At 50.9% G+C, this 24631-nt stretch overlaps 1 protein-coding gene across 5 annotated transcripts in view; it reads left to right on the top strand.

Moving 5' to 3' along the window:
- SLC22A23 (solute carrier family 22 member 23) overlaps positions 1-24631 on the top strand; it is a 158238-nt gene that overhangs the window by 104695 nt on the left and 28912 nt on the right. For all 5 annotated transcript variants that reach the window (XR_011429447.1, XM_023624370.2, XM_070244052.1 and 2 more), the window contains one exon: positions 15122-15290. Coding sequence is in view for 4 of the 5 variants with exons in the window: in XM_023624370.2 (XP_023480138.1) it covers positions 15122-15290 (169 nt within the window). In the remaining variant the exon portion in view is untranslated. The remainder of the gene's footprint in view (positions 1-15121; positions 15291-24631) is intronic.

Below are 24631 nucleotides of genomic sequence, written 5' to 3'. Positions count from 1 at the left end.
ATCTTAATGCTACCACTTTTAATTTTGCAACGACTTTTCTTTCTCTAACAGCATTGTTCCTTTTTGCTAATTACTACAAAAATTATTACACAATTATGAAATGTTACGATTTTGAGGATGCAACTGTAGGGGAGGAAAATACTTTTTCTTCTGCCCTCTTAGGTTCTGTCTTGGGAGCCCTGTAAATTAAATTGACAAAATTCATATTAACAGGAGAAAAGGCATACAAATTTTATTTGATGTTAATATTTTATGTGTACACAGGGTCACACAGAAGAGAAAGTAAAAACCCAAAGAAGGAGTTAGGCCTGAGAGCTTATATACAGTTTTAACAAAGAGCAGTAAATTTATGAAGAAGTGACAAGATAAAGGAAAAGGGTTTGGACTTCCAGAGGTGGAAGGTAAATATAGGTGGAAAATAATGGAAGATAAGGGTTATTTCAGTGAGGTGTGTTCCGCATACTCAAGTTGGCGCCATCGCCAGTGATAAGAGCTGTCTCATTTCTTCTTCCTGGTACAGGAGAGGAAAGGAGGGACACCTGCACAAAGGAAAATGTATGCCCTGCCTTCAGGCAGAAAAGAGCCTGGAGAGCTTTTCCTGCATCTGCCGTTTCTCAGTTGCCTTCAGCTCAAAACAGTCCTTCCACAAAGTGGCGTATTTTGGAGTGGCACACTCTGATCCCCTTGACAACTTTGTCATCGTGTCCAGCATTCCTTTTACAAAGGAGGAGACTTAGTAGCAGAGGGGTGCTCCTGGGCCGCTGGGGCAGAGCTGGCCCGGGCCTTGCTGTGCCTTGCTTGGCAGCGGCGATACTAGTTACTATTGAAACCATTAGTCTATTTATCCAACCGGTAGCCTGCCCCCTTTTGCAGAGCCGTGCACACCACCACACAGGGAATCCTTACCAGGTCCTGCCCCCTCCCTCCTGGCGCCTTCCCACCAGGCCTCCATGGAGGCCTGGCCTGGAAGTCTGCCCCTTCCCTTTGCCAGCTGTGCGTCTGTGAGTCAGTCAGGAGTTAACTTGCCTGAGCCTGGATAAGAATGCTGACAGCTCCCGAAGAAGGGGCGCAGATGAAATGTACACAGATGTGTGTGAGGCGTGGTTCTCGTTCTCCAGGAGCTCCAGCTGGAGGGTGAGACCGACGGTGGGGGATGGGGGAGAGGTGCTAGAAAGTGGTTACAGAGTGCTGTGGGGTCCAGAAGGAGGGGAGTACACCTGGCTGGGCAGTCAGGAGCTGATGGAGGAAGGCGCCCCCGAGGGGACGGGGGTGGGGGGTGGGGGGTCGGGGGGGGGGAAGGGGGGGTCGGGGGGGGGGGGTGATCCGGCCTCCGTGGGTGGGGAGGGGTCTGAGTAGGGAGAGACGGGGCGGCCCAGGACTGCGAGGTTAGGACCATCTGATTCGCTGGGAATGTTGAGTTATGCGGGAGAGCGGAGAGCGAGAAGGAAATAGGCTGGGAATGCGTGCTGCGGCGAAATCAGGCAACATGAACGGCACGCTCAGAATGGGGACCTGACTTGGCATTTTAGCAGCGCTGAAATGTCACAGAGCAGTGCTTTCGGGGCAGCGATCTGTTGGCAGAGTCAGAAGAATTAGAGGGAAAACCTTCACGAGAAGCTTTTGTAGCGGTCCAGGTGCGAAACAACGTGGGTGTGACAGCGGAAGAGGAAGTCGCAATGGAGGCTCCCAGCCGCCTGGCGGAGAGGATCGGGTGGGAATTAGGATTCCCAGCTTGTGGGGAGCATTTGCTTGGCTGCTGAGTTGGATGAGGTGCGAATCTGTGTGTGTGCATTTCCTATAGCTTCCAACAGCAGAGCAACGCTGGAGCGTAGAGCTCGCGCGGGGGCCCGATTGGGGTCCGCTGGGTTGTAAGCTCCTACGTCTTAGAGCCGGAGGGACAGATGGAGCCCCCCAGGGCAGACCAGCCGGACTTCAGGAGAGAAGAGATGCGTGATCCTTATCGTAAGGCCCCTGACTAGCGTTTTAAGAGGGTCAGTGGCTGTCTGAAGGCCACAGGCTGTGAGTCGGTGGGGTCACAGTAGGGCTTTGCCCTGTGGAGTAACCTCGAGTCCAGCTGTGTTGGCGTATGTGCCGCAGATTTAAGCGGGGGAGTATTCTGTTACTGGAAGGCTATACATGTGTTCCTCAGCATCTGTTTACTGAGCCCACACTGCATGCAGCAGGGCCTGGGTGTCACGACCGGCATGTGACCTTTGAGTTCCCTGGATGGGACTTCTGAGCCGTCAGCCCTCCCGAAAGCTTTGTCCCCAAAGGGGAAGAGAGATTGGGCCACAGAGGGGGCGTGACCTCTAAATTTCCTGGGCAGATGCGCTGAGATCTGTGTTCTAGTGTTGAATTCCACATCCCCGCTCCACGTCCGGGAAATTCAAGGTGGACCCCAGTGGAACAAGCCCTGGCAGAAACAATATGGTGCGGGGTCTCGGGACATCACAGAACCTTCCGCACCCTGTGCTGAGGGCATGCCACTCCCCTTGGGTTGGGAGGAAACCACTCATAGCTCCTCTGGCAGCTACCTCCCCTCGCCATGGACCTGTTTCTTGAAAATCCCTTCCCACTTGTTGGCCTGATCTGACCTGTTTATTTGACTGATGTTGTTCTGGTGAATATAGCACAGGGGTTTTCCAATTTGGTGGAGGAGGAGCGAGCTAATTTTAACTGCCTCTGGCTCATCAAGTTTGATTTTTGTTTTTATTGTAATCTCCATTTAAAAATAAGCCAAAGGCAACCAAATGACTTGCATTCTCCAAAAGCAATGTAGTACAGCCAGAGAGCCCCGGGCTTGGAATTCACATCTTGCTTTTGCTACCAACGACTCTGTGACCTTATTTTCCCCTTGAATAAAATGAGCAGGTCGGATGAGGTTCAGCGGCTGCAGGCTGGCACTGTGTGGCCAGACCCTGACCCTGGCGTGTTCTGTGTGACCCAGACCGTGTTATTTTCTAATTGAATTTAAAGTCGTCTAAACTGGGCAGGCTCGTGGGGATTTGCCACAGGCCCCACCCCTCACACCAGATCTGTTTCGCACATTTCTTATCTGCCTGGCGTTTCACTCTGCCAGCCCTGGTGGGTGTTCTCTGGGTTTCCTTTAGTCTGAAATAGACTGAGAGTTGAATTTCTTTACAACTCCACATCTTCTGTGCCTCTGCTTGCGGTGCCCTTTGGGCATTGGAAGAACTGTTTTCTTCAATGGGAAAAAACCCTGCCCCCTTAGGCCACCAGGTGTGATAGGCTATAAGGGAGCTTTGTTTTGCTTGATTTTTAATATATTAATGCTGCAAAGGGAAGATTAACTTTGGGATCTCAGGTTAAGATGTGTAAGACTCTGCCTACGGGGTTCAGAACACTGGTGCCCAGAGTGCGGTCCCTGAACCAGCAGCATCCGCATCACCTGGGAGCTTGTGAGAAACGCAGATTCTGGGACCCAGCCCCAGACCCCTGGATCCGAATCTCTGGAAATCTGTGTGTTGTCTTCACTAAAATGGGATGATAAAATAGTATGTACCTCACAGGGTTGTTAGGAGGATTCAGTGGTATATTTGTAAAGTCCGTTGCAGTGGTTCTCAAACTTGGTGATCCTCAGAGCCACTGCAGGGCTCCTTAGCACAGGTCGCTGGACTCAGCCGCAGAGTCTGGTTCAGTAGGTCTAGAGGGGGCCTGGAATTGTGTTTCTGGCGTGGTCGCAGGTGATGCTGGTGCTGCTGGTGCGGGTCCCACACTTGAGAGCCACTCGAGGAGACGCTCTCCTGACGCGGAGTCATCAGAACTTGGGGTAATGGGAAAGGGTAGGGATTGCACTTTTGTCTGGGATGATGAGACGGAGCTTTCCTGAGAGGGGGACACTTGGGCAGAGACCTGAAGACAGAGAGGAGGGAGCCATGCAACTCTCTGGAAGGGTGTTCCAGGCACAGGGACAGGCATTAAGGACAGCAAGGAGGCCAGTGTGGCTGAAACGGAGCACTCAAGGGGGAAGGTGGCAGATGATGAGATCCGGGGGGTGAGGGAGGGATGGAGATCACCTGAGGCCTTGAGTCCTTGTGAAAGACTTTGCTTTTGCTCTGAGTGCCTCGGGAGCCATTGGAGAGTGACAGGACGTGCGACATTATTCATCACCCAAAGTGATCACAATTGGATGGTGCTGCCTCTTCTGAATTAACTATATTTCCAGGTAAAGAAATAGCCCTCGCTGGTGAATAAAAGTCCGTCTTTACAAAATAATTCAAAGTGAAAAAAATGCACAATAATAATGGAATTATGGAATAATGGAATAATAATGGAATTAGAAAATCAAGTCACCATTTTGGACCCCTAATGAAATAATTGACATGGGCAGTGATCGTCAAAGGATGCCAAAACCAGTCGGGAAATGGTGAACAGCTTCAGGATGGGAGGCTGGGCTGCCCCCACTTGACCCCGTTGATCCATAGTAGCCTCATTCTAGTAGGTGCGCCTCCTGAGGGGCCTCAGCATGAAGGACAAGCCCACCCTTGAACGCTTCCTGCCACAAACGCTGAACCTGAGTCCAGCCCGACCTTTAGGCTTAGCTTCCAGTTTAGAGGTTAAAACAGGGTGTGAGGGAACAAGTTAACCCCACCGTGGGAAAGAAGTCACGTAAAACCAGAACCCATCTGGCCTCTTCGACAAGACAGTCAAAGGGGATGGGAGAGTGGTTTCTGGGTTGAAGGAAACTTAAGAGATATGCAACAAATGGATCTTGTTTGGACTTGATTTTTTAAAAAATACAACCATTAAAGAAACTTTTTTTTTTTAGGTAATTGAATAATTTGAACACAGACTGGATATTAAATAATGTTAAAGAATTATTATTAATTTTGTTAGATGTGATGATGGTATCATCTTTATGTAAGAAAATGTCCTTCTTATAGAGATATATATTTGTATGTTGTATTTAGAAGTGCTGATCCTAGCAGATGGTATATGGGGATTTATTACACAGTAGTCTTTCTCTCATCTTTGTGAATGTGTGAACTTTCAAAAGAAACAGTTTTTTAAATGCAGATGAAGAGAAGATGAGGTGAGAAAATAATAAAAAAGGAATGCCTTGTTTAGAAAGACTTATTGCTAATAACTCTTCCCTATTTAGAAAAATTATGCCAAAGAGTGAAATGCATTTGCTATTATTAAACATTATACAGTAATAATACTATGAATTCAGGTTGAGATATATCTTATTTACCATAAACCAATCGCTGATTCCCTGACTGACTGCCAAGCTTGAAAAATAATGACAGTATGGACAATGCTGATGATGAGAAATACAAGTTGGGTAGCCCTCCCTGCCCATGTGGCGGGAGCTCAGTGCATGCTGTCGCAGGGCAGGGGTGGAAGTAATTTAGGTCTGCTCCATTCAGCACACTCCTGAGGTGTGGAATCTGAAGGCCTGTGAGGCTTCCATTGGCTCGGATGCATAATCTAATTACGCAGCCATGGTGAGTCCGTGAGTGTAATTTTCATCCATAGAATGGACAGTCCCAGAGAAAATGAGGAGTGAGAACTGATCCTTTGGAACTGGCAGCTGGAAGAGCTGGATGGTAATTTCTACACTGTGTTCTCGACCCTGAACCACCCACCCTCCCCTCTGCCCCTTCCCTTGGCTTGAAACTGCTCAGCAGACCTGAAATGCAAGGGTTTCCGTGGCCATGAGGCTGTTCTGATGTTTGAAGTCATTTCTCTTCTGGGATTTTTCTGCTCTGATTAAATACCAGAGGACTAGGAGTGGTGTTAGTTTGAATTCTTCAGCACATGCTACTGCACATCAGTCATTGCTTTTAAAGAGAAGAGATTGCTGAGCAGAAACATTAGTGAGACTCTAAATCCCTATTCCTCGTTTTGAGTAACCATAATGTTAGTTTAAAAAAAGGTGACAAATAATTTGTTATCTGGAAAGGAAATTGAACTTCATGGCTCATATTGGGCAGCTTGATTTTATGCTTGTTTCCCCAAATCTTTATCGGCCTGTGAATACGTGGCCCATGATGTGGACTTTGGTGGCTCCGTGTAAGACTGCTGTCCGCAGATGTGCTAACTGATCGCTGCCACCATGGCTCTGGCTGATTCCACTGTAAAATCAAAGGCCAGGGGAACACAGGTAAAGGGACTGAGCTAGTCAGGAGGAATGCATCCTAAAGCTCTTCATCTGACAGGTATCTGAGCCCTCTGTGTGCCAGGCACTGACCTTGGCCCTGAGAAAGAACGGCAGAGCTGAAGACACCTTCACCTCCACAGAGCTTAGATGCTGTCAGGGCATGGAAGGAGGGCTTGCTCACCAGGGCTGCCATCTGAAGGCAGCTGCTGCTGGCAGCAGAGGAGTGGGGTCCCCACAGGGGGACCTGGCTTCAGTTCCTATCTCATTCTTCCTTAGCTGTGTGATCTCAGACAAGTCACTTAATCACTCTGAGCTTCAGGGTCCTCTTGTGTAAAACGAGCATTGAAAACAATACCTACATCATAGAGTTGTTGTGCAGATTAAATGAGTTTACCTCCTGAAACATGGGAAGCGTTTGGCCCGCAGCGAGTGGGAGTTGTCACGTAGCCCAGCTCTGGAGACAAATAGGTACTCAACCGGTGATCCATTCAGTGTTTCTGCATTTGAACATTAAATATCCATGTCTGCATGTGTGGCAGAGCCTGGAATGTGATTTGTAGGAAATACTTAAATTTCTGTTTGGTGTTTTTTTGAGGAAGATTAGCCTTGAGCTAACATCTGCTGCCAATCCTCCTCTTTTTGCTAAGGAAGACTGGCCCTGAGCTAACATCCGTGCCCATCTTCTTCTACTTTATATGTGGGATGCCTGCTACAGCATGGCTTGATAAGTGGTGGGTAGGTCCACACCCAGGATCCAAACCTGTACCCTGGGCAGCTGAAGTAGAACCTGCGAACTTAACCGCTGCACCACCAGGCCAGCCCTTAAATTTCTGTATTTTTAATTTTCTCTTTCTCTAAATGGAGAAAACAGCCTTTCAGATTCTTTTGACCATTCCTTTAGGCCAACAGGTCCTAAATTACGAGGGAAAGGGCATTTCCATGGGGAAGGGAGGATTTGGGCTGTTGTGATAATAGCAGCCTTTGACTGTCATACCTTCAATGCTATTTGTGTCTATATGACTAGCAATTTCAGGCCTTTCCACAATCATGTGCCCAGAGGTCTATTTTTCAGGATTCCGGGGGCCCTGTGTCCTCAGTGAGGGCAGTAATTATTGAGTGGTGCATCCACTTCCAGGCCGGCGTGGTGAGTGGCAGGAAGGAAGGAGGTGCAGGGAAGAGGAGAGGCCGCAGACATCAGGAAGGAGCACAAGATCTCTGTGGGCCTCCCCTTGCTGCCCAGGGAGCGAGGAGGAGCCGGGCGGCTCCAGAGCTGCGTGCAGGGGCCTCAGGTGGCCTCCAAGTGGGCAACGGCAGCCCTGGGGCTGAGCCGGAGCCAGGCTGGAGGAAGCCAGTGCCCAAGTGAGGCAGGGGCAGTGCCCCAGAGGTGCTGGGAGGTCAGTCGCCTGGAGGGAGCAGGGCCTCCTCCGTTCGGTGGTTTTCTGCAGTGCCCCAAAGCCAAGCTGCCTGCTGGGTACCAGAGGAGGGCCGGGCCAGGCGAGGGGGCCAGGCGAGGATGCGGAGAGTGGGCCGAGTCCGAAAGGCAGCGAGTCGGGAAGAGGGGCCTGTGAATGGCCTGTGTTCTTGCCCGGGCTCTGCAGTTTGCTGCCAGTGGCCCAGTGGGCTTTGTGTGGCTTGCCCGTGTGGGGCCAGCCAGCCGTTCAGTGGCACCCTGGGTGGATGGGTCTCTCGTGCCCGGCGTCCAGGAACGAGTGTAGTTGTGGTGCTTAGACACTTTGGGGTGACGCCTCCTTCCCTCAGGCTGCCTGTCCCCCTCCTCCGGCGAGTGTGCTGCCTCCTCCTACCCGAGACGGGTCTTGGTTTGGGTCAGAGCGGCCCGGGCAGCACAGCCAGAGGCGCACGCTGGCTCTCCTGAGGCAGAGGGGATGGCGACAGCGCTCTCACCCTTGCCGAGCTGGCCCGGCTCAGAGGCCCCTGCCCTTCCCTGGGGACGGGGGAGGGGACGGGGGAGGGGCCAGCGCAGATGCTGGGCCTGGGCGGGGCTTCCAGCTGGAGCGCAGCCCTGCAGGGGGCGCAGGTGTCAGGGAGAGAGACAGGGACCCTCACCCAGAAGAGACTCTTCGTCCTTCCAGGTGGCCTTATCGGCTTTCCCTGCCAGCAGGGGCTCTTGCAGAATGAGGATTCTGTCATCTGGGGCTTGTGCACCGCATCGCTTTAGTCAGTTCTGCCCAAGTTTTGCCTAAAACACAGGCTCCTAAGGTCCCGTCCGGAAGAACTGAATTCACTGGAGTCAGTCTCTTGTGGCGTGAGCCTCAGAGGCCGCCTGAGGTCTGCCAGGACAGCGGCAAGCAGGAGGCCTCCTAGAGCGGGTAGACGGTGTGGTGGCACGATGACGCTCTGCTCCGTGGAGCAGGGAGCAGGAGCACAGAGAGCTTGGGTGGCCTCACCGCCGGGAGGAGGCAGGAATGGAGGAGCCCGTCAGCCCACAGCCTGGGCCTCTGCCTCCCCTGCAGGCATGGTTCCTCGTTCTCTGGCGTAAATATTGTCAGTCCACCTCACACGCTTCTTCACTGCTAGCCAACCCCCATCCAGAAAGATCCTATAGACTCATTTTAGAGAAGCTAGGAACACTTAGTGATCCCAGGAAAGTACAGACTTCAGCACACATACACCCAGACTTTTAAAAATATATTTTAAAAAGATTAAAGGTTGTGTTTTATTCACTACATATTATAGAAGGATGGGCCATGTCTTTTCAAGACTGGTTCCAAAAGTGTTTTTTTAAATTAAAAAATCATCATCCCCAAATCCAGTGAACAAGCAGTCAGGTGAATGGGCTGGTGGGTGGGGGAGGGGAGGGGATGTGCAGACTGGCTCTCAACTGGCCGGCAGACCCCTGTGACGTGGGGGCCGGGGGGCAGGGGTGATCTCTGACCTCGTGCCCCTTCCCCAGAGGCTTCTGCATGTCCTGCCACAGAGCTCAGCTCTGGTGCTGAGCTGCGTGTACCCACAGGAGACTCTGTGTTATGTGAACAGCGTGTCTTTTTTTTTTAAATTAAGTTGTATAAGCTAGGAGTTTCTAAAGTCATTCTTTGGCAATACCAGCAAAACCATGGGCTTTTAAAACCCATCAGATTGAATAAATGAGAACACAGTGCTTTTGGTCTGGGCCACAGGAGGACATTCTGTCTGGAGGCGTTCCTGGTGGACAGGTCCGGGGGTGTTTGCTAGAAGAACTTCGTTTTTCTCTGTAGTAGTCACCTGACTTCTAGATTCCCCTTGTAGCACCTCCCAACTAGCCAGATTCCCCCAGAAGTGCCCTGTCAGCAGCCCGTGGAGTTTGTAGAGGCCGCACTCAAGAGCTCCTGGTTCGGAGGTCACAGTGGAGCTGGACTTGGGTGATGGAGCCACCTGGACCCACCCTTGGCGCCCCATACCCTCGAAACCCTTCATGCAGGCCCTGTGGCGCATTTCAGCTCATTCAGCTTTGACGCCATCACTTCAAGTGGGAGAGGGTTTGAAGTTTGGTCCATCTGCATAGAAAGCCTCTTAGTGGCTGTGGTGTAGGATCACGGAGTTCCCAGCCGATGGGGCTGTGAGGAGATGTGTGTTCCCTGTTCAGACCGGCCCTCGAATTCCTGGTGGGGAGGTGGTCAGTGGAACAGAGCACCCTCTCCCTAGCCTTTGTGCTCCCGAAGCAGATAAAAGCCATCATGGTGTTTTCTCCTTCTTCCGCAGTTGACAAAATCCTGTCTGAACTCTGCAGTTTTATTCTTATGTCCTGCTCCCTGACTCTTCAGCTTCCTTCTTTCTGCCCAGCTTCCCTCTGCTGGGGGATGCCTGTGCCGCATGTCCTTGTCTGTTCTCAGTGCTGTCGTGTCGTCTCGTCTTGGAAACAACTCTAAGGGCCATCTCTGCACTAAACAGAGAGTGGAGGGTGCCTGCCGCCTTCACGAACTTTGACTTGGATGCCTCCTTGAGCCTGGCAGTGCCCTGCGAGTCTGGGAACCAGGTCCAGGCTGGCCTGGGAAGAGGAGTGGGGCCAGGAGGCGCCGGTCCCTGCTGGCAGCACTGTAGGAAGGCCAGGTGGCCGGGCTAGCAGCTCCTGAGACAGGGCTTCAGGGGGCCCTGTGTGACCCAGCGTGAGTGCAGGAAGCCGGACCCTGCATCAAGGCTCAGCTGGAGAAACAGAGCCAGGAGGACGTTTTCTGCAAGGACTTGGCTTAGATGATTGTGAGGGCAGATTAAGCAGATCTGAAACCCGTAGGGCAGGCCAGCAGGAAGGGTAGGCTGGAGCTCAGGCACGAGGTGAAGCTAGCTGCTGCCCACAGGCAGGGTATTTTCTTCTGCCCCAACAAAGCCTCAGCTGTGTTTTTAAAGCCTTGCAACTGATTGGGTCAGGCCCACCTAGATTACCTGGGATAGCTTCCCTTACTTAGTCAACTGAGTGTAGACGGTCACATCTATAAAAGATCTTGACAGCAACACCCAGGTTACTGTGGTTCGGATACCTGGGAACTGTAGCCCAGCCACGTTGACACATCAAACCGGCCCTCACACCCTCCTTCCCAGGAGCCACTGTGGGGCCGGCTGATGACCCCCAAGCTTCGATGCCTCGCTCCCCTCGGGTCTTCCTCCCTGACACCTGAAGTGACTGATCTGAGCAGCAACTTTCTTTTCCTCCAGGAAGTTCTAAGAATCTGAAAGCTTCCGAAAAGCAAATGTTCCCCTAGTCACAGCCCAGCGCCGCATTCCCAGCCGCGCTCACGCAGGGCCTCAGGGCCACACTGTTGGGATCACGGGCTCCTGTATTTTTATAGGCCAAGTGCCCCAGTTAAGTCTTAATTACATGCTGTTTAATTCTCATAACCTCCAGTAATTTCTCTGCTTATGGACACGGTATATCGAGCTTGTAAGAACAGCTTTTAAGCCTTCTCCCGTAGGGTGTTAGGGGAAAAGTCACTTTAACAATGGAAATTTTTGATGTGGTTTTCTTGGATTCACTTAGTTCTGTCTTTTAATTGATGGGTTGTTTCTAGGTCTGAGAGAATCTCCATTAAGTGAAATATATAGAGAAGAAGGAGTGAGATTCTCATTGTAGGTTCTGTCTCTTTCTCAGTCTTTTAGAACAAGTCTCAGTCCTCCCCTAAACTCACCAGATCAGGTGACTCCTGAGGTCAGATGAGACCAAAGAAAGACGTGGCGATAACTACCCTGTTATGTCTGGTTATAATGGGTGATATTACTTGCAGGAGCTCACTTACAAGCCTGTTTTACAGATGGTGAAGCAGAGGCACAGAACTCCTAGGTGACTGAACCCAGGTCACAGTTTGCAAGTGCTGGGGTGGGATTCGAACCCAAGCTGTCTGGCTCCAGAGTCCAGGCCTTAACCACAGCGGTGGCAGTGCTACACACTGGACACTTGAGATGCTTCTGTGTTTGGATCTATGAGGCATCACCTAAGATGGTAGCTTTTGTGACCCTTAATTGCCTTACCTAATGAAGGGGAGGGTGCTGACCATAAGTGAAAATCTAGGATGACTTCAGGTTGGCCCCATTGGCAAAGAAAGTGGCTCCAAAAAGTGTGACGCAGTGGACAGCCCAGGCCTTCCACAGGTGCTGCTGACTGGCTGGCAGCTCAGAGCTGTGGACACCTGCCTGTGGTGACCTGTTCCACACGGTGCCCAAGGCCTGAGGGGCGGCTGGACTGGGCACACCATTCCCTGCTGGTGGCGAGTTTCCCTGCCTTTCAAGACCAAGTCCAGTGGCACTGGCCAGGTGGCTGTGGACATCTCCATGGCGTGTGGACATTCACAAGCTGCTGCTGTTTGCAGCGCTGGGAGGAGGCCCTTCGTGGGCAGAAGCCATCTGCCTACGGACCCCATCCGCTCCTACCCGATGCCGAGACTGAAGGCTTTGATGTTCGGGTGCACTTCTTCCTCTGCCACTTCGGAAAAGCTGGTTTCTCATCATCCAAAGGGAATGTGTGATTAATGGCAATCCTAAAGTGCCTGCAGTTCTTTGATAATTGCTTTTTTTAAAAAAAACATCCTTATAGCCACCTTCAGAACATAGTTGATTTCAGGCAGTTTGGAGAAAATTTCGGGTGAATCAAGGCAAAAAGGTCATCATCTGCCACTGTTGTACTTGTGTCCTTGTGTCAGATCGCTGTGTTTTTCCATTGCCCCAGCAGGAATGCTCAGGTGCCATATATCTGCTGCACTGCTCTATGTTTTTCTGCCTGATGAAATAAAGGAAAATCTCTGCTAGGATTCCTAGCAGAAACAGGAGTGGAGAGGTCAGAAAATGATTTTACTTATTCAGCTCTCATAGATGTGTGTCTGGGAGGCAAAACCACTTCTCGTGCTGTGGGTGATGCTCACAGTTCAGGGGAGTGTAGTCAGGCCGTGCTTCTCACTGAGTCATCTGGGGATCTCATTAAAATGCAGATGCTGATTCTGTAGGTCTGAGTGGAGCCTGAGGTTCTGCATCTTTAATCAGCTCTCAGGTGATGCTGGTGCTTCAGGTCCAGGTAACTAGGAGTTAGAGGATGCTCAGACCACTCACAGGAGAGGAGGGAGAGAATCCTGCAGAAGAAAGCTGTGACAATTTAATCATTGTATTAGTGACAGTAACACTAATGTGTGTACTGGTCACAGCATCTCATTTGCATCAAGAGGAGAGTGAGAAGTCAGACTATGGAATCATGTGCTCATTAAGGGACAATTTTCCTTTGTCATCCACAAACCTAGACCCTGCTTTGGACAGTGGCCTCATAACCCTGTGTGTGATGTACAGTGTAGATTAGGGTGTGGGATTAGATGTCCCAAAGCGGGGCTGTGGTAAGGGATTGTAGTTGCACTATTTCCATACTTATTGTATCACAATTGGAGAGAGAGGTCATGAGAGGGAATGGCGAACTGTGTGCAGTGCCCGGCAGACCAGCACACCACCGACGTGGAGCCATTGTGCTGTGTTGATGTCATCTGTCTGAGGGTGTTTGAAGGTCACCTGGGCGGCAAAGTGCAACATTTTCTTATCTGACCCTGGCCTGTGTGAGCCCCAGAGCTCTGAACTCATCCCAGCTAATGCAGATTTCTGGTTTCATAGCAGCAAATCTGGTGCTTGAGCTGAATAAGTGAAAACTAGAAGCTGCAACTGTGAGTCTTTTCTAGGAAGACCCTGATCTCTTTATTATTTTTCAGAGCAGAAATGCCAGATCCTCTGTGAGCGCCTGAGCCCGACTAGGAAGGAATCTTTTAAGCCTGTGCATTGAAAGGAACAACATCACAGTAAATGGCCAGGAGAGGGCTGTTTAATCCTTTCTTCCTAATTAAATGGCAAACAGTTCTTTATAAGCGATCTTCAGTGAGCCTGGGCTTCCCTCTCGCTCTTCGCTATCTGTGATGACGATCTATTTGTGTGCGGCACAGCAGGAACGGGAATTCTGGTGACTTTGTTATTTTTTCCAGCCAATGAACTGGTATAGGTACTGGCTGGCGTAGTGCGCTCTGTGGTCGGGCTGATTCTATTCTGTCCCGCAGCCAGTGTAAGTTTTCTCTTCCCCCCTCTAGACTGCTGCCCTTCTTATTGCCTTTCCACCTCCTGCCTGCGCTGCGGTCTCTAGACACCCTGCAGATGGGCTGGAGCATCTGATCCACAGTCTCCAGACACTGAGGCATAAGAGGTATCCTCCCTGAGGGTCTTTCTTCTTCTTTTTTTAAAAATCATTTTAACTATGCTTAAAAAAAGAGCAAGCAAGCTTTAGAGAAGACTACATATTGCAGAAGAAGACTAGCAAACAAATTTACATGCTCTGTAGGAGGAAAAAAATGTATAAAACCCAGCTGCATTTTCTCGTATTGAAGACCTTTATTAAGGATTTCATGTAGTAAAGCTGTACAGTTGTCACTTGGCTACTACAGTTTAACGTTTTCTGGCCATCTTTTTTTTTTTTTTTTGGTGAGGAAAATTGTCACCAAGCTAACATCTGTGCCAATCTTCCTCCATTTTGTATGTGGGACACCGCCACAGTGTGGCTTGATGAGCTGTGTGTAGGTCCATGCCCAGGATCTGAACCCACTAACCCCAGACCACCGAAACAGAGTGCGCAATCTTAACCACTACACCACTGGGCAAGCCCCTGGTGACTATCGTTTTTACTCAAGGTCAAATGAAGAGCACAGGTTCTTGCAAACAGGGGGGTCGGTGGTGTCTTTCCATTCAGGAGACATTTATTGAAGGCAGATTTGTTTTGGAGCTATGAAGATGAATCAGACATGCCCCTGCCAGAGGAGCTGTCTATCTCGTACGGAAAGAGAAAGGGATGCACGACACACCCATGTCACGGGGGGCAACAGCATTCCAATATGGAGGAGGAGCTTCCAGCGAGATCACTACTCTGTGACCCGAGTCTGCATTGTTGTTTGGTTTTTGTCTTGTTCGAATAGATAAGCTGAGATGTGACAGGTCTGTCTTGGTGTCGCAGTGGGAGTAGGTTGCCTGGAACTCAGAGTTCCAAGGAGCACAGGAGTTGGGACCAGGAGGGCTAGTGCCGGTCGGTGGGAGTGAGCAGATGGACACCTGGTGCCGTGTCCAGAGGTTGAGGGGCCCCCAGGACAGCATGATGGATGGAAGGAACAGCACTGGATGGGCATGAGTGGGAACCCACTCTACTACAAGCTCAGGAACATCCAGAGAGCGGAGGACGTGGGAAGAACACGGCTGCAAACTATCTCCGTGCACACAGCGTTTCTTCGTTTCTGGGCTAAGCAACTCCCAGCTACAACATTCTTTTGCCACCGACTTGCTCTGTGACCTTGAGCCAACAGTCTCACTCCCTTCCCAGTCTGGCCTCAGCGTGTCCAGCTGTGAAAACGAGAGTGTCAAGGTTGACATACTGTGTGGGGCTCTTGTGGGGACCAGCAAGTGAAAACGATCTAGGGTTCTCGGTTGAGGAGTCACTGGCCCCAGCACACTCAGGCTCCCCGAGGCCACGGGCGGGGCACTCACATCTCTGTTGTCCCTTCTGTGTTCCAGGAATAGAGCTGTGCCCCCCTGGAAAACGGTTCATGATCACGATGGTGGCGAGCTTCGTGGCCATGGCGGGGCGGTTCCTCATGCCCGGGCTGGCCGCCCTGTGCCGGGACTGGCAGGTGCTGCAGGCTCTCATCATCTGCCCCTTCCTGCTCATGCTGCTCTACTGGTCGTGAGTATCCGCCACAGGCTTCGCGCCGGCGCATCTGCCAGCTCTCTCTGAAGGCCGGGTGCCCAGGGGAGGGCACAGGTGGAGCATGTGACTGGGGCCCCACAGTCCCCAAACTTCCTGCTAGTTTCAGCTTGGGTTTTTTGTGAGAGAATTTTCCTCTCTTTTTAAATGTCATTTTTTAAACGTTTCATCATGGGAGGTGTTCAAACATACCCAAAAGTAGACAGAAGACGGGCTGTGCCCCAGGGACCCGTCTCCCAGCACCAGCGGTCTGCCCTCCATCAGCTGGCTCTGACACCTGGGCTATTCTGACATGATTCGTGAGTGGATCTGCTCAGGGAGAGTTCTAGTGTTGGGGGTGGAAGTACAGAGATGCTCAAGGAGTGATTTAGAAAAGCCCCTTATCTCCTCTAGGTAGGGATGGGCGAACTTCAGCGGTGGGCTGTCTGTTTTGGTAAATAAAGTCTTATTGGAACGCAGCCATGCTCACATGTTTCCATATGCGTCATCTGCGCTGCTTTCATGTAATAATGGCAGAGTCAAGCAGGTGCAACAGTGACTATGTGGCCTACAAAGCCGAAAATATTTACTATATGGCCCTTTACAGAAAAGTTTGTCCACCTCTGCTCTAGATGAGTCCAGTAGGACTTTTAGAACCATGTGTAACTTTTAGGTTTTGGCTTGCTGACTTTAGGAAAAAACAACGAAACACACTGGCCCAGAGGGTATGACCTTGGCAACTCGATTTTTAAACACTTCCCAGGGGATTACTGTTTGGCCACGTTTGAAAACCACTGCTCTTGGATAGAGAGATGCTTAGGAAACAAAATGTGTGTTCCACCCCTTTTATAAATAACTCTTTCTCTCCCTTCCTTCCCATCCCGTCTCCGTGCAACACCCTCACCTCACCCACAAGTACAAGATACTGTAGCGTAAACTATACGTACTATACTGCATTTCCATTATTTAGTCATTAATGAAAACCAAATTTCTGGCAAGAAGTCAGTCAGTTGTATCTTAGCCTTAAGTGTTCACTGGAGCAGAGAGGGCTGTTAATTGAGCTTCCTTTCTAGGGGCCAGGGAGGGGAAGAAAGCACCTACCTTTTAACATGCAGTGCTAGGCCTGCCCTCCCCCCACCTGCTCTCCCCGCCCCCAGCAGGGAGATAATGGTGAGCGAGATGCAGGCAGATCGCCTCTCGCCTACTGTGTTGCGAGAACCTCGGCAGCCAGCCGCACCGCAGGGGCCGCAGTAACAGATGAAGAAAAGGCCACCTCCTGGGACACTGTGCCCCTCTACCAGCGCCTCCTCCAGCCCTCTCCGCCTGAGGTTGGGCGTCACACCCCTCAGCAGGAGCTGTGCGCATTTCAGGACATCCTGCTCCCTCCAGCAGGGTCTTGAGAGGCAGAGTGGAATCCGTTCCCCAAGGCAGGATGGGCCAGCTCTGCCTCTCATCTTGAAGGAAACTCTTCCTGTTCTTCCCCTGCCACGGCCTCCGGAGCTGGGCTTCGCTTGTTTTAGAATTCAAGGGCGTTTATTTATTTAACAAATGCTTATGTAGTGTTTACACCAGACATAAATCACAAGCACTGTACAAATAGTAGATGCTTCACTCTTCCTATTTTATCACCCCGTTGTACAGATGACCAAACTAAGGTCACCCAGCTGGCCCTTGAACCCAGGCCTGCCCTTGCCACACACCGTGCTGTCTACCACCTTCCCTCAGCTTCTGTCCCTTGTCCGCAACCACCAGAGACACTTGCCGTAGGGGAGGAGCCCGGCCGCCTGGCAGACTCTCTGTGCAGGTCTGGCATCCTCCCACCCACCTCCTCTCACTCACTGGCCCCCACAGCACCCAGGGGCGCGGGTGCTGCTGCCAACTCTGGGGGCCGGAGGCCTGTGGTGGCAGGTGGGCCCAGCCTCTGGGAGACCCAGACTCCTTTAAGGGCAGACAGTTGCCTCCATCTCCTCCAGGCTTTGAGTCTCAGCCCAGGCTCTGTTCCCACCTGTCCCAGGTAGGAGGACACCTGACAGAAATGGCAGAGAAGGGTTTCCTGGAGAAGTCTTGGGGCCTGGCCCACGCGGGAAAGAGCTGGGGGTTTGTTCCTCTTATTTTTTTAGTTTAAATTTCAAAACTATATCAGGGTTTAATGACAAGCCAGGTAAGATAGTCATTCTGTTAAATATATTATAAACCCCAAGAAAAAATTCTTTGAAACACACAAATATAAAAACAAAACTTTATAGTGACAAGGGGATCCAGGGTACTTTGAAAAGTGAAATATGTGTGTGGACAGACAGATGAACGGACATCCCAAGGCACTGACACCGTGTGGTCACAGCTCTGGCACCCGGTCTGGGGAGACCTGCTCTGCTTGTGCAGATGTACTGCTGTGACCGTCATTATTTTTAATTTATATTACGATTTAAGGTGCTTGGCGCATGTCTGGCCTGTGGCATGTGCTCATAAACAGTAGCTGCGTTGTCACTCTGGTTCTCTTACCTCTGAACGGGTCCAGAAGCCTGGGTGTAACAGGGCAGGTTCACGAGGTCAGTGGGGAGAGGCGTGTTCCCCCTTTACCTACCAGCCTTGAAAGCCTCCTAAGAACCATTGACTTTTGAAGGCCATGGCGACCTCCCCTTCTCTGTCGTCTCCCTGGTTACCCCCTTCCTCCCCTGTCGCGGTAGGAAGCTCGTGGCTCCTGAAGGGTCTGCCATCCGATGGATGAAGTGGCTGCTGGGCAGAGGGAGTGAGCTGCACCATCAGCCTGCACAACCAGCTCTCAGTGACGAAACATTGACAGTCGCTCGCTTTCCTGTAACGAGCAAGTATTTATTGTGTGCCCCAGGGTGCCCAGCAGCACACTCAGTACTTTGGAGTAACTCTGAAGAGCAGACACAGAAGAGAGAGCGTTAACAAGGACCATAAACCAAACTGTGCGACGCAGAGTCACCGAGACGCAGGGTCGTGGGTTAGGGGCAGTGAAGACAAAGGAGCGGAGGTCAGCCGGATGGGATCTTCTGGTCCAGAGGGTGGCCGGACTGACAGGGACCCTCCAGACACACACACATGCTGGATAAGATATTACATTAACCAAAAAGATACACAACGCTGAGTTCCAGTGCAAGAGAGGGGAGTCCCCAGGGCCAGATGAGGAGAGCGTTCAAGCAGGAGTGACACACAAGCAGCCCGCAGTGTGTCTGAACCAGAAAGAGCCCCAAGGAGCTCGGGTTTAACACCTGTTCAGGGGGCTGGAGCTGAGATCTCAGGCCACTTCTGCACCTAGACCTGAGCTCCTCGAATCTTGCCCAGAGTGATAACAGGACCAGAAAATCTTTGCCACGGGGCCTCAGCCCCACAGCTGGCTGACTGCCCCGGACCACGGGCGGAAAAGATTCACCCTCGAGACACTGGAGCCTTCACGTCTGCGCACACATGCCTGTGTGCTCCAAATGCCAGCTGCTCTCTAAGGCTGAGCAATTAGTGAAAGGACCAGTGAAGCGCACTGGACCTCAGGGTCAAAAATGAAACCTCCCATGGGGAATCCCTGGAGCCGGGCACGAAGACTCACATGGAAGAAAACTCTTGCCAAGGGTGAGCTCACAGGCAAAATTCACAGAGCCCTTGGAGCTCCGTTGTAAGGGCCAAAAACTATAAGCTGGGGGGTTTGCATCTCAGGAACTCTAGAAAATAGAACAATCTGAAAGTTTCATTAGTTACCACTACCCCATGCCAAATGCTATTCTAGAGACTAAATATTGTAGATACTGCACCTGCATGTGAGCTTGTCTTACTCACCTGAAATACACAATCCAGTAGGGCATGTGGGTTGGGGAGAGCCCACAGACCATAAACCCATAAACAAGCAAGTCGTTTGCTTTCAAATCACCAGCACTATGAGGAAAATGAAATACCACAGTGGGATGGAGAGGAAGAAGCCGGGTGGTCAGGAAAGGCCCCTCTGAAGGAGTGGCATTCGGGCTGAGCCCTGAGGAAGTGACACAGAGTGCTGGGTGGAAAAGAGTTCCAGGCAAATGAGAACAGCCTGGGCAAAAGCTGGCTTCACTTGGCTTTTCCTGGAAGAGGAAGGCCAGTGTGGCTGGAGCACGAGAGACAAGTGGGGGCGACAGACAGGCTCAGACAGTGGGTAGGTCAGACCATGTGGGGCCTTGGGCACAATGGGTGTATTCTAAAAGCTGTGAAAACACAGTGGAGGTTTAAGCAGGGGAGGAGTATGCTCTGGTTCGTGCCCTGAGAAGATTTCTCTGTTGCTGTGTGGCGGATGGTCGCAGGGTGGGCGAGACGTGGGGCAGGCAGAGTGGCTGCCTCACTGCTGGGCTGTGAGAGACAGTGTGGCCACCGGAAGAGGTCTGACTTGAGGTGTATCCTGGAAGTGGCCCCTGTAAGACGTGCTGGGGATCTGCTGTGGCACACGAGGGTAGAGAGAGCAGTGACTGCCCATGAGGTGGGGAGACCAGAGCCCGCTGGAACATGGATGCCCAGCTTGGGAATGGTGCGTGAAGTCCTGCCCTGCGGGTGGAGCTTGCAGGCTAACAGAGATGAGGTCACCAGCTGAGGGAGAGCTTTGACGAGGGAGGTTTTTGATCTTGAGGGCAATGGAGGAGCCACTGTGAAGAGCTTAGAGGTTTGATTGAAACCACAGCCTGTTTTAAAGTGTAGGATTTATTATTATCCAGGCGTGGCAAGGCCAACAGATCAGGAGATGATGGCCACTGAGGGGACAGTTTGTCACTCTCAGTTCCTAAGAGAGGGGGCACGCCACGTTGTGAGGGGCCACATGGGGATGCACCAGGGTCAGGCAGGAGGCTGAGGGAGGGAGGGAACCATGGGCAGGAGCCTTTGTTGTGGTTTCTTTGTTGGGGGGAAGAAGGGGTGAGGCAGGGTAATCAGACTTAGGATTGGCTAGTTTGAGTAATTTCAGTGGGCTGTGGGACATAGGGGCTGTCTCTAGTTGTCTGGCCCTGGGGTGGTGAGGGCAGGGCAATAGTGGGCCAGAGCGTGAGAGCCCAGTCAGGGAGGTGGTGGGGTGTGGGCTCTGGCTCAGATGGTTTGTATTTGAAAGGTCAGCTTGCAGGTGAGTTGTCTGCTATCTCTAGGAATTGGCTCACCCTGAGAGGGGGAGTCTTCCTTCCCAGAACATCAGAAAATACAAGAAATAAAAAGGCACGATTAATACACAGCCATACGGCAGCTACAGAGTTACAGAGCGCTCTGGAAGGAAGTGCAGGAGGAGCCAGTCAGCAAGAGGTGGCAGCAGCAGAGGTGTGATGTGCCCGGGGATTGGACAGGGTTTGGCAGGGGCTGTGGTGGGTACAGGTGGATGCTGGAGATGGGGAGGATGGGATGCGTGAATGATTCGTGCCCCAGCAAGTGGAGCCAAGATAGGAGATTAGTGTCATTGCACGAGCTGCCTGGGGATGCTCATAATTTCCAGGTCCAGGCCCCACCAGCTGTTGTTTTCCTGTGGGCTTTAGGTAAAAGAAGAGCTTCAGAAGCTGAGTGGCCCAAGAGAAGGGAAGGATGCACTTGCTCAGATGTTGTTACTGCAGCATGCTTTGCAGAGTCAACTTTAGGCACATTGTTGTGACGCAATAAGAGAAGAAGAGTGGGTACTTGTGAATATTTTTATCTGAAGGTAAGACCGGAGGTCGTGGGTAAGTCCACTGATGGATGCCACGGCCTGAGGCTCAGATCACACGGCCTTTGTACCTCAGGACACTGGGACCGAAGAGAGATGCTTGCTTCATCCTTTTGCTCTAGCATTCATTGTCATTTCAGATAGGGCCCCAGAGTTTCGGTGTTAATCTAGAAGGAAGTCATACTGACCAATCCTTCTTCCGGAATAAATGTGGAATTCTTCCAGGGTCACAGAAAACAAATGAGAGGGGAAAGATTCAAGATCCAGAATACAAGAGGGAGGAAGAATCTAAGAGAAACTCTGCCTAAATATGCTGGGAGGCGGCAGGTGATGCCAGAATGGAAGAGGGTGCTGGTTGGAAGGGCTGCTGCTTCTAACTGCACAGTCATACCAAAGGTGTCCCTTCCAGGTGGCTGCAGCCTGCTCCAGGATACGGCTCAGTGACAGAGTGCCTCCTTCACCCAGGAGCCATTGTGCAAGGCACAGCCTGGGTCACTGTGTTTGGGGGTCAGGTGTGTGTTAAGAAAACATCTAGGAAAACTTCAGGGTGGAGAATCAGGAAGGTAGTCCATGGAACAGGTGACATCGGGTTGTCTGGGTGGAGCTCACACAGGTGGGATGACGCAGGAGTGAGAAGGCTGCCCACAGGTGCCTGGCTCAAGTGTTTTGGAGGGAACAGCAGGTGGTAGGAATTCTGAGAAATGATGAAGATGTCAGTGCCACTCTCCAGAATGTTGGTGTATGCCATCGCCATACCTTAAAAAGTAAATTAAGGGTGCTGACTGCATGTGATTATTTGTAAAAACAAGTATGTGGCCATCTGCTTTGGACCCAGCACATGCTGGGGGACAGTCATGATGCCGATTCAGGAAGGTCCCCAGTGAGGTCTCTCAGTGCGACATGAGAGCGTCCACCCTTCCTCATGCAGGGCTTGCTAGGTGTCGGGTGTTGTGGAACACACACCATGGAACAGCCAGGCAAGGAAGGGAAACAGCACACCTCGTACATCCTGTGCCTTTGCGGCAGATGCGCTGTAATGTGTGCTGGTTTGATTGTGTCGTGAAGTGTTGGGAACACGCTTTCCCCGAGCTCAGCTGCAGGCTTCAGTGGGAGGCAGCTCTAGCCATAACACTCTTGGATTAGGGGGGCAGGTGCTGGGGGGATTATTCCTGTTTTCAGCCGGGGAAACCAGGGCATCAAAACGCCTTCACCAAAATGCTCAGAAGTGTGGGAAAGTCATTAGAAACTGGTTTTCGAACATCAGTGGTTCTCAAAGTGCAGTCCCTGGAGCTGCAGCGTCATCACCACCTGGGAGCTTCTTAGAAACACAAATTCTCAGACCCCGGTCCAGGCCTACCGAGTCGCACCGTCTGGGGGCGGGCCTCACACTGGGTTTAAGAAGCCCTCGGGATGCTGAGGAGCGCTCAAGTTCCAGAAGTGCTGTTGTATGCTGGGCTACCCATCACAGAAGAAGCCAGACGTCCTGCCTGTAGAATAAGGGACCTGGTGCACTTCGAGAAAAGATGTTGTCAAGGAGGCGCAAGAGGAGGTCTGAGTCGGCTGTGGAGAACATACACTTCTCCTAAGAAGAGGTTTCTCGGTCCTGTAGGCAAATGAAGCAGATGCCATCCTGGAGGGTCAGTGGCCATCACACAGGACCTTGCCAGTCCAATTCTGCTGTGGACAGCAAAGTTGTCCTGATCGTCCCAGATGGCAGAAGACATAGGAATTCCTGGAACTGATGAAAGAAGGAGAAAACATCTCAGTCTGGATCTAACCATTTTCTCTGCACTATGAGAACGTAAACCTGTATTCACGTACATTCTGGAATTGTAAACTGTGGCCCGAGACTGAGGCTTGTGGGCGGGAAAGCCTTCTCCACCTTGCTGACCTGCCCTCCACGTGGTCAGCGGTGGGCATCTCTCTAGCAGTTTTTGCCCTCAGATGTGTCCCTTCACCCTGCAGGGGAGCACTGGGGGCAGTTTTCTTTCACACCCCCCAAGACTTTTAGCCGAGTACCTACCTAGGAAGGATTCTCATCTCAGACCCACGTAACTGCTTCAGGAAAGAATAGCAGATGTGGCCGAGATGCGTGAAGACAGTGAATCATTAACCCACTTCATTCAGTTGGAATTTCATTCTGAGGAGAAAAAAAGTGCTGCTGGCAATCAGTGTGATCATGGGAAGCAGTAAGAAGGTAATATACCATATGGGAGTCAGAGAAAGATCAGGCACCTGCCTGACAGCCTTCCTGCTCTAAGTACCAGGATCAGCTCCCCAGGGAAAGATAAACCTCGCAACAGAGGAAGTTAGAGCCCCCATCACTAGAAATTCACCTAATTCCTAATTACGGTAGAGGAGTAAAACAATGAAAACCCTTAGGAAAAAAGATATATGCTAAAAGGGATTGTAATTTTTTAAATTTTCAAGAAAAACACCATTGTAAATCATTCAAAAAGCCTCAGGTTAGACAAATATCCAGCAAAGAAATTTACTAACAATTCCAATATGTAAATGGTCCTAAATATCATTGGCTCTTTTAAATATCATCAGAAACATTTTCCAGAATAATACTAATTTTTAACATTTCTTGGTGCTGTTGGGCCCCAGGATGGGACCCAAAATGCTGGGCAGAGAGGGAGACCGCTGGCCGCCAAGAGCAGCGTGCGCCTGGCCCAGAGCCATGCTTCCCACCCAGGAAATTTTCTCTTCTAGTTCCTCCTTCTTATTTAGTATATTGTTTAACATTTACAAAAACGTTCTTAACAGCGTTGCGATATCAATGCCTTCCCTAATGGGGACTCGATAAAAATTTATTAAGTGGATGAATTAATTTTGCTTCTTGTCATTGTTGAAATGATTTTAAAAGACCATTTAAAAATTATATATTTATTCATTCCAGTGGTTATCAGCCTTTTTTTCTTGCCTACGCACACTTGACGAACACAACACCTTCCTCCATCAAAAATAGTTTTATTTCGAAAGGGGGTCAAAATCCCACATTATGCAAACCCTGCAACAGGTGAAATCAGGGCTCAGGGCTCCCTGCAGACCACGGGGGCCCCCAGGCCGGTGGCACGCAGTCCCGCCCTGCAGGAAGGCCTGTTCCACAGAGGGTGGAACAGGGCAATCATAAAGAACATATGGCCTCTGGGGGCTGGACTAAATCTGCAATAATTATTTTTACTGGTTATCAGATAGTTTTGGGAAACTTATAAGAAAGTTAAAGCAAAAAAAAATTTTCTTAGTCCAATCCTCTTTGTCTACAGATTATCTAGATGGGGAAGGATTAGGTAATACTGACAAAAGACAAACATATAGAAAAAACGGCAGCCCACATTGCAGTGGTAAAAGTTGAATGAGCCATTAAAAGTGAGATCAAAATGTTCTTTAAATTGATGTTTTGGGACTTGCTGATGGCGTGGAGTTTTAGGGAGCCCTCAGGCAAGAGGCGGCCCCATTTTTAACTTGTGCGTAGGAGAGAGGATAGAAAATAATAGGAACCCCTGTGGTCAGCAGAGCCGCTTCCAGTTGAAGCAGAGACAGACCTGTGAGAGTGGGGCCGTGTGCTGTCCCAGGGGATCTAGCCTCTGCTCTAAAGACCCTTGCTCGAGTGCCACACCGTGTCCTCGCTGTCCCCATGCCTAGAATGTGCTCTGACATTCCCTGTCACTACCCCACC

Source organism: Equus caballus, chromosome 20 (assembly GCF_041296265.1).
Source record: "Equus caballus isolate H_3958 breed thoroughbred chromosome 20, TB-T2T, whole genome shotgun sequence".
NCBI classification, from domain to species: domain Eukaryota; kingdom Metazoa; phylum Chordata; class Mammalia; order Perissodactyla; family Equidae; genus Equus; species Equus caballus.
This window is presented reverse-complemented; position numbering and strand designations above follow the sequence as displayed.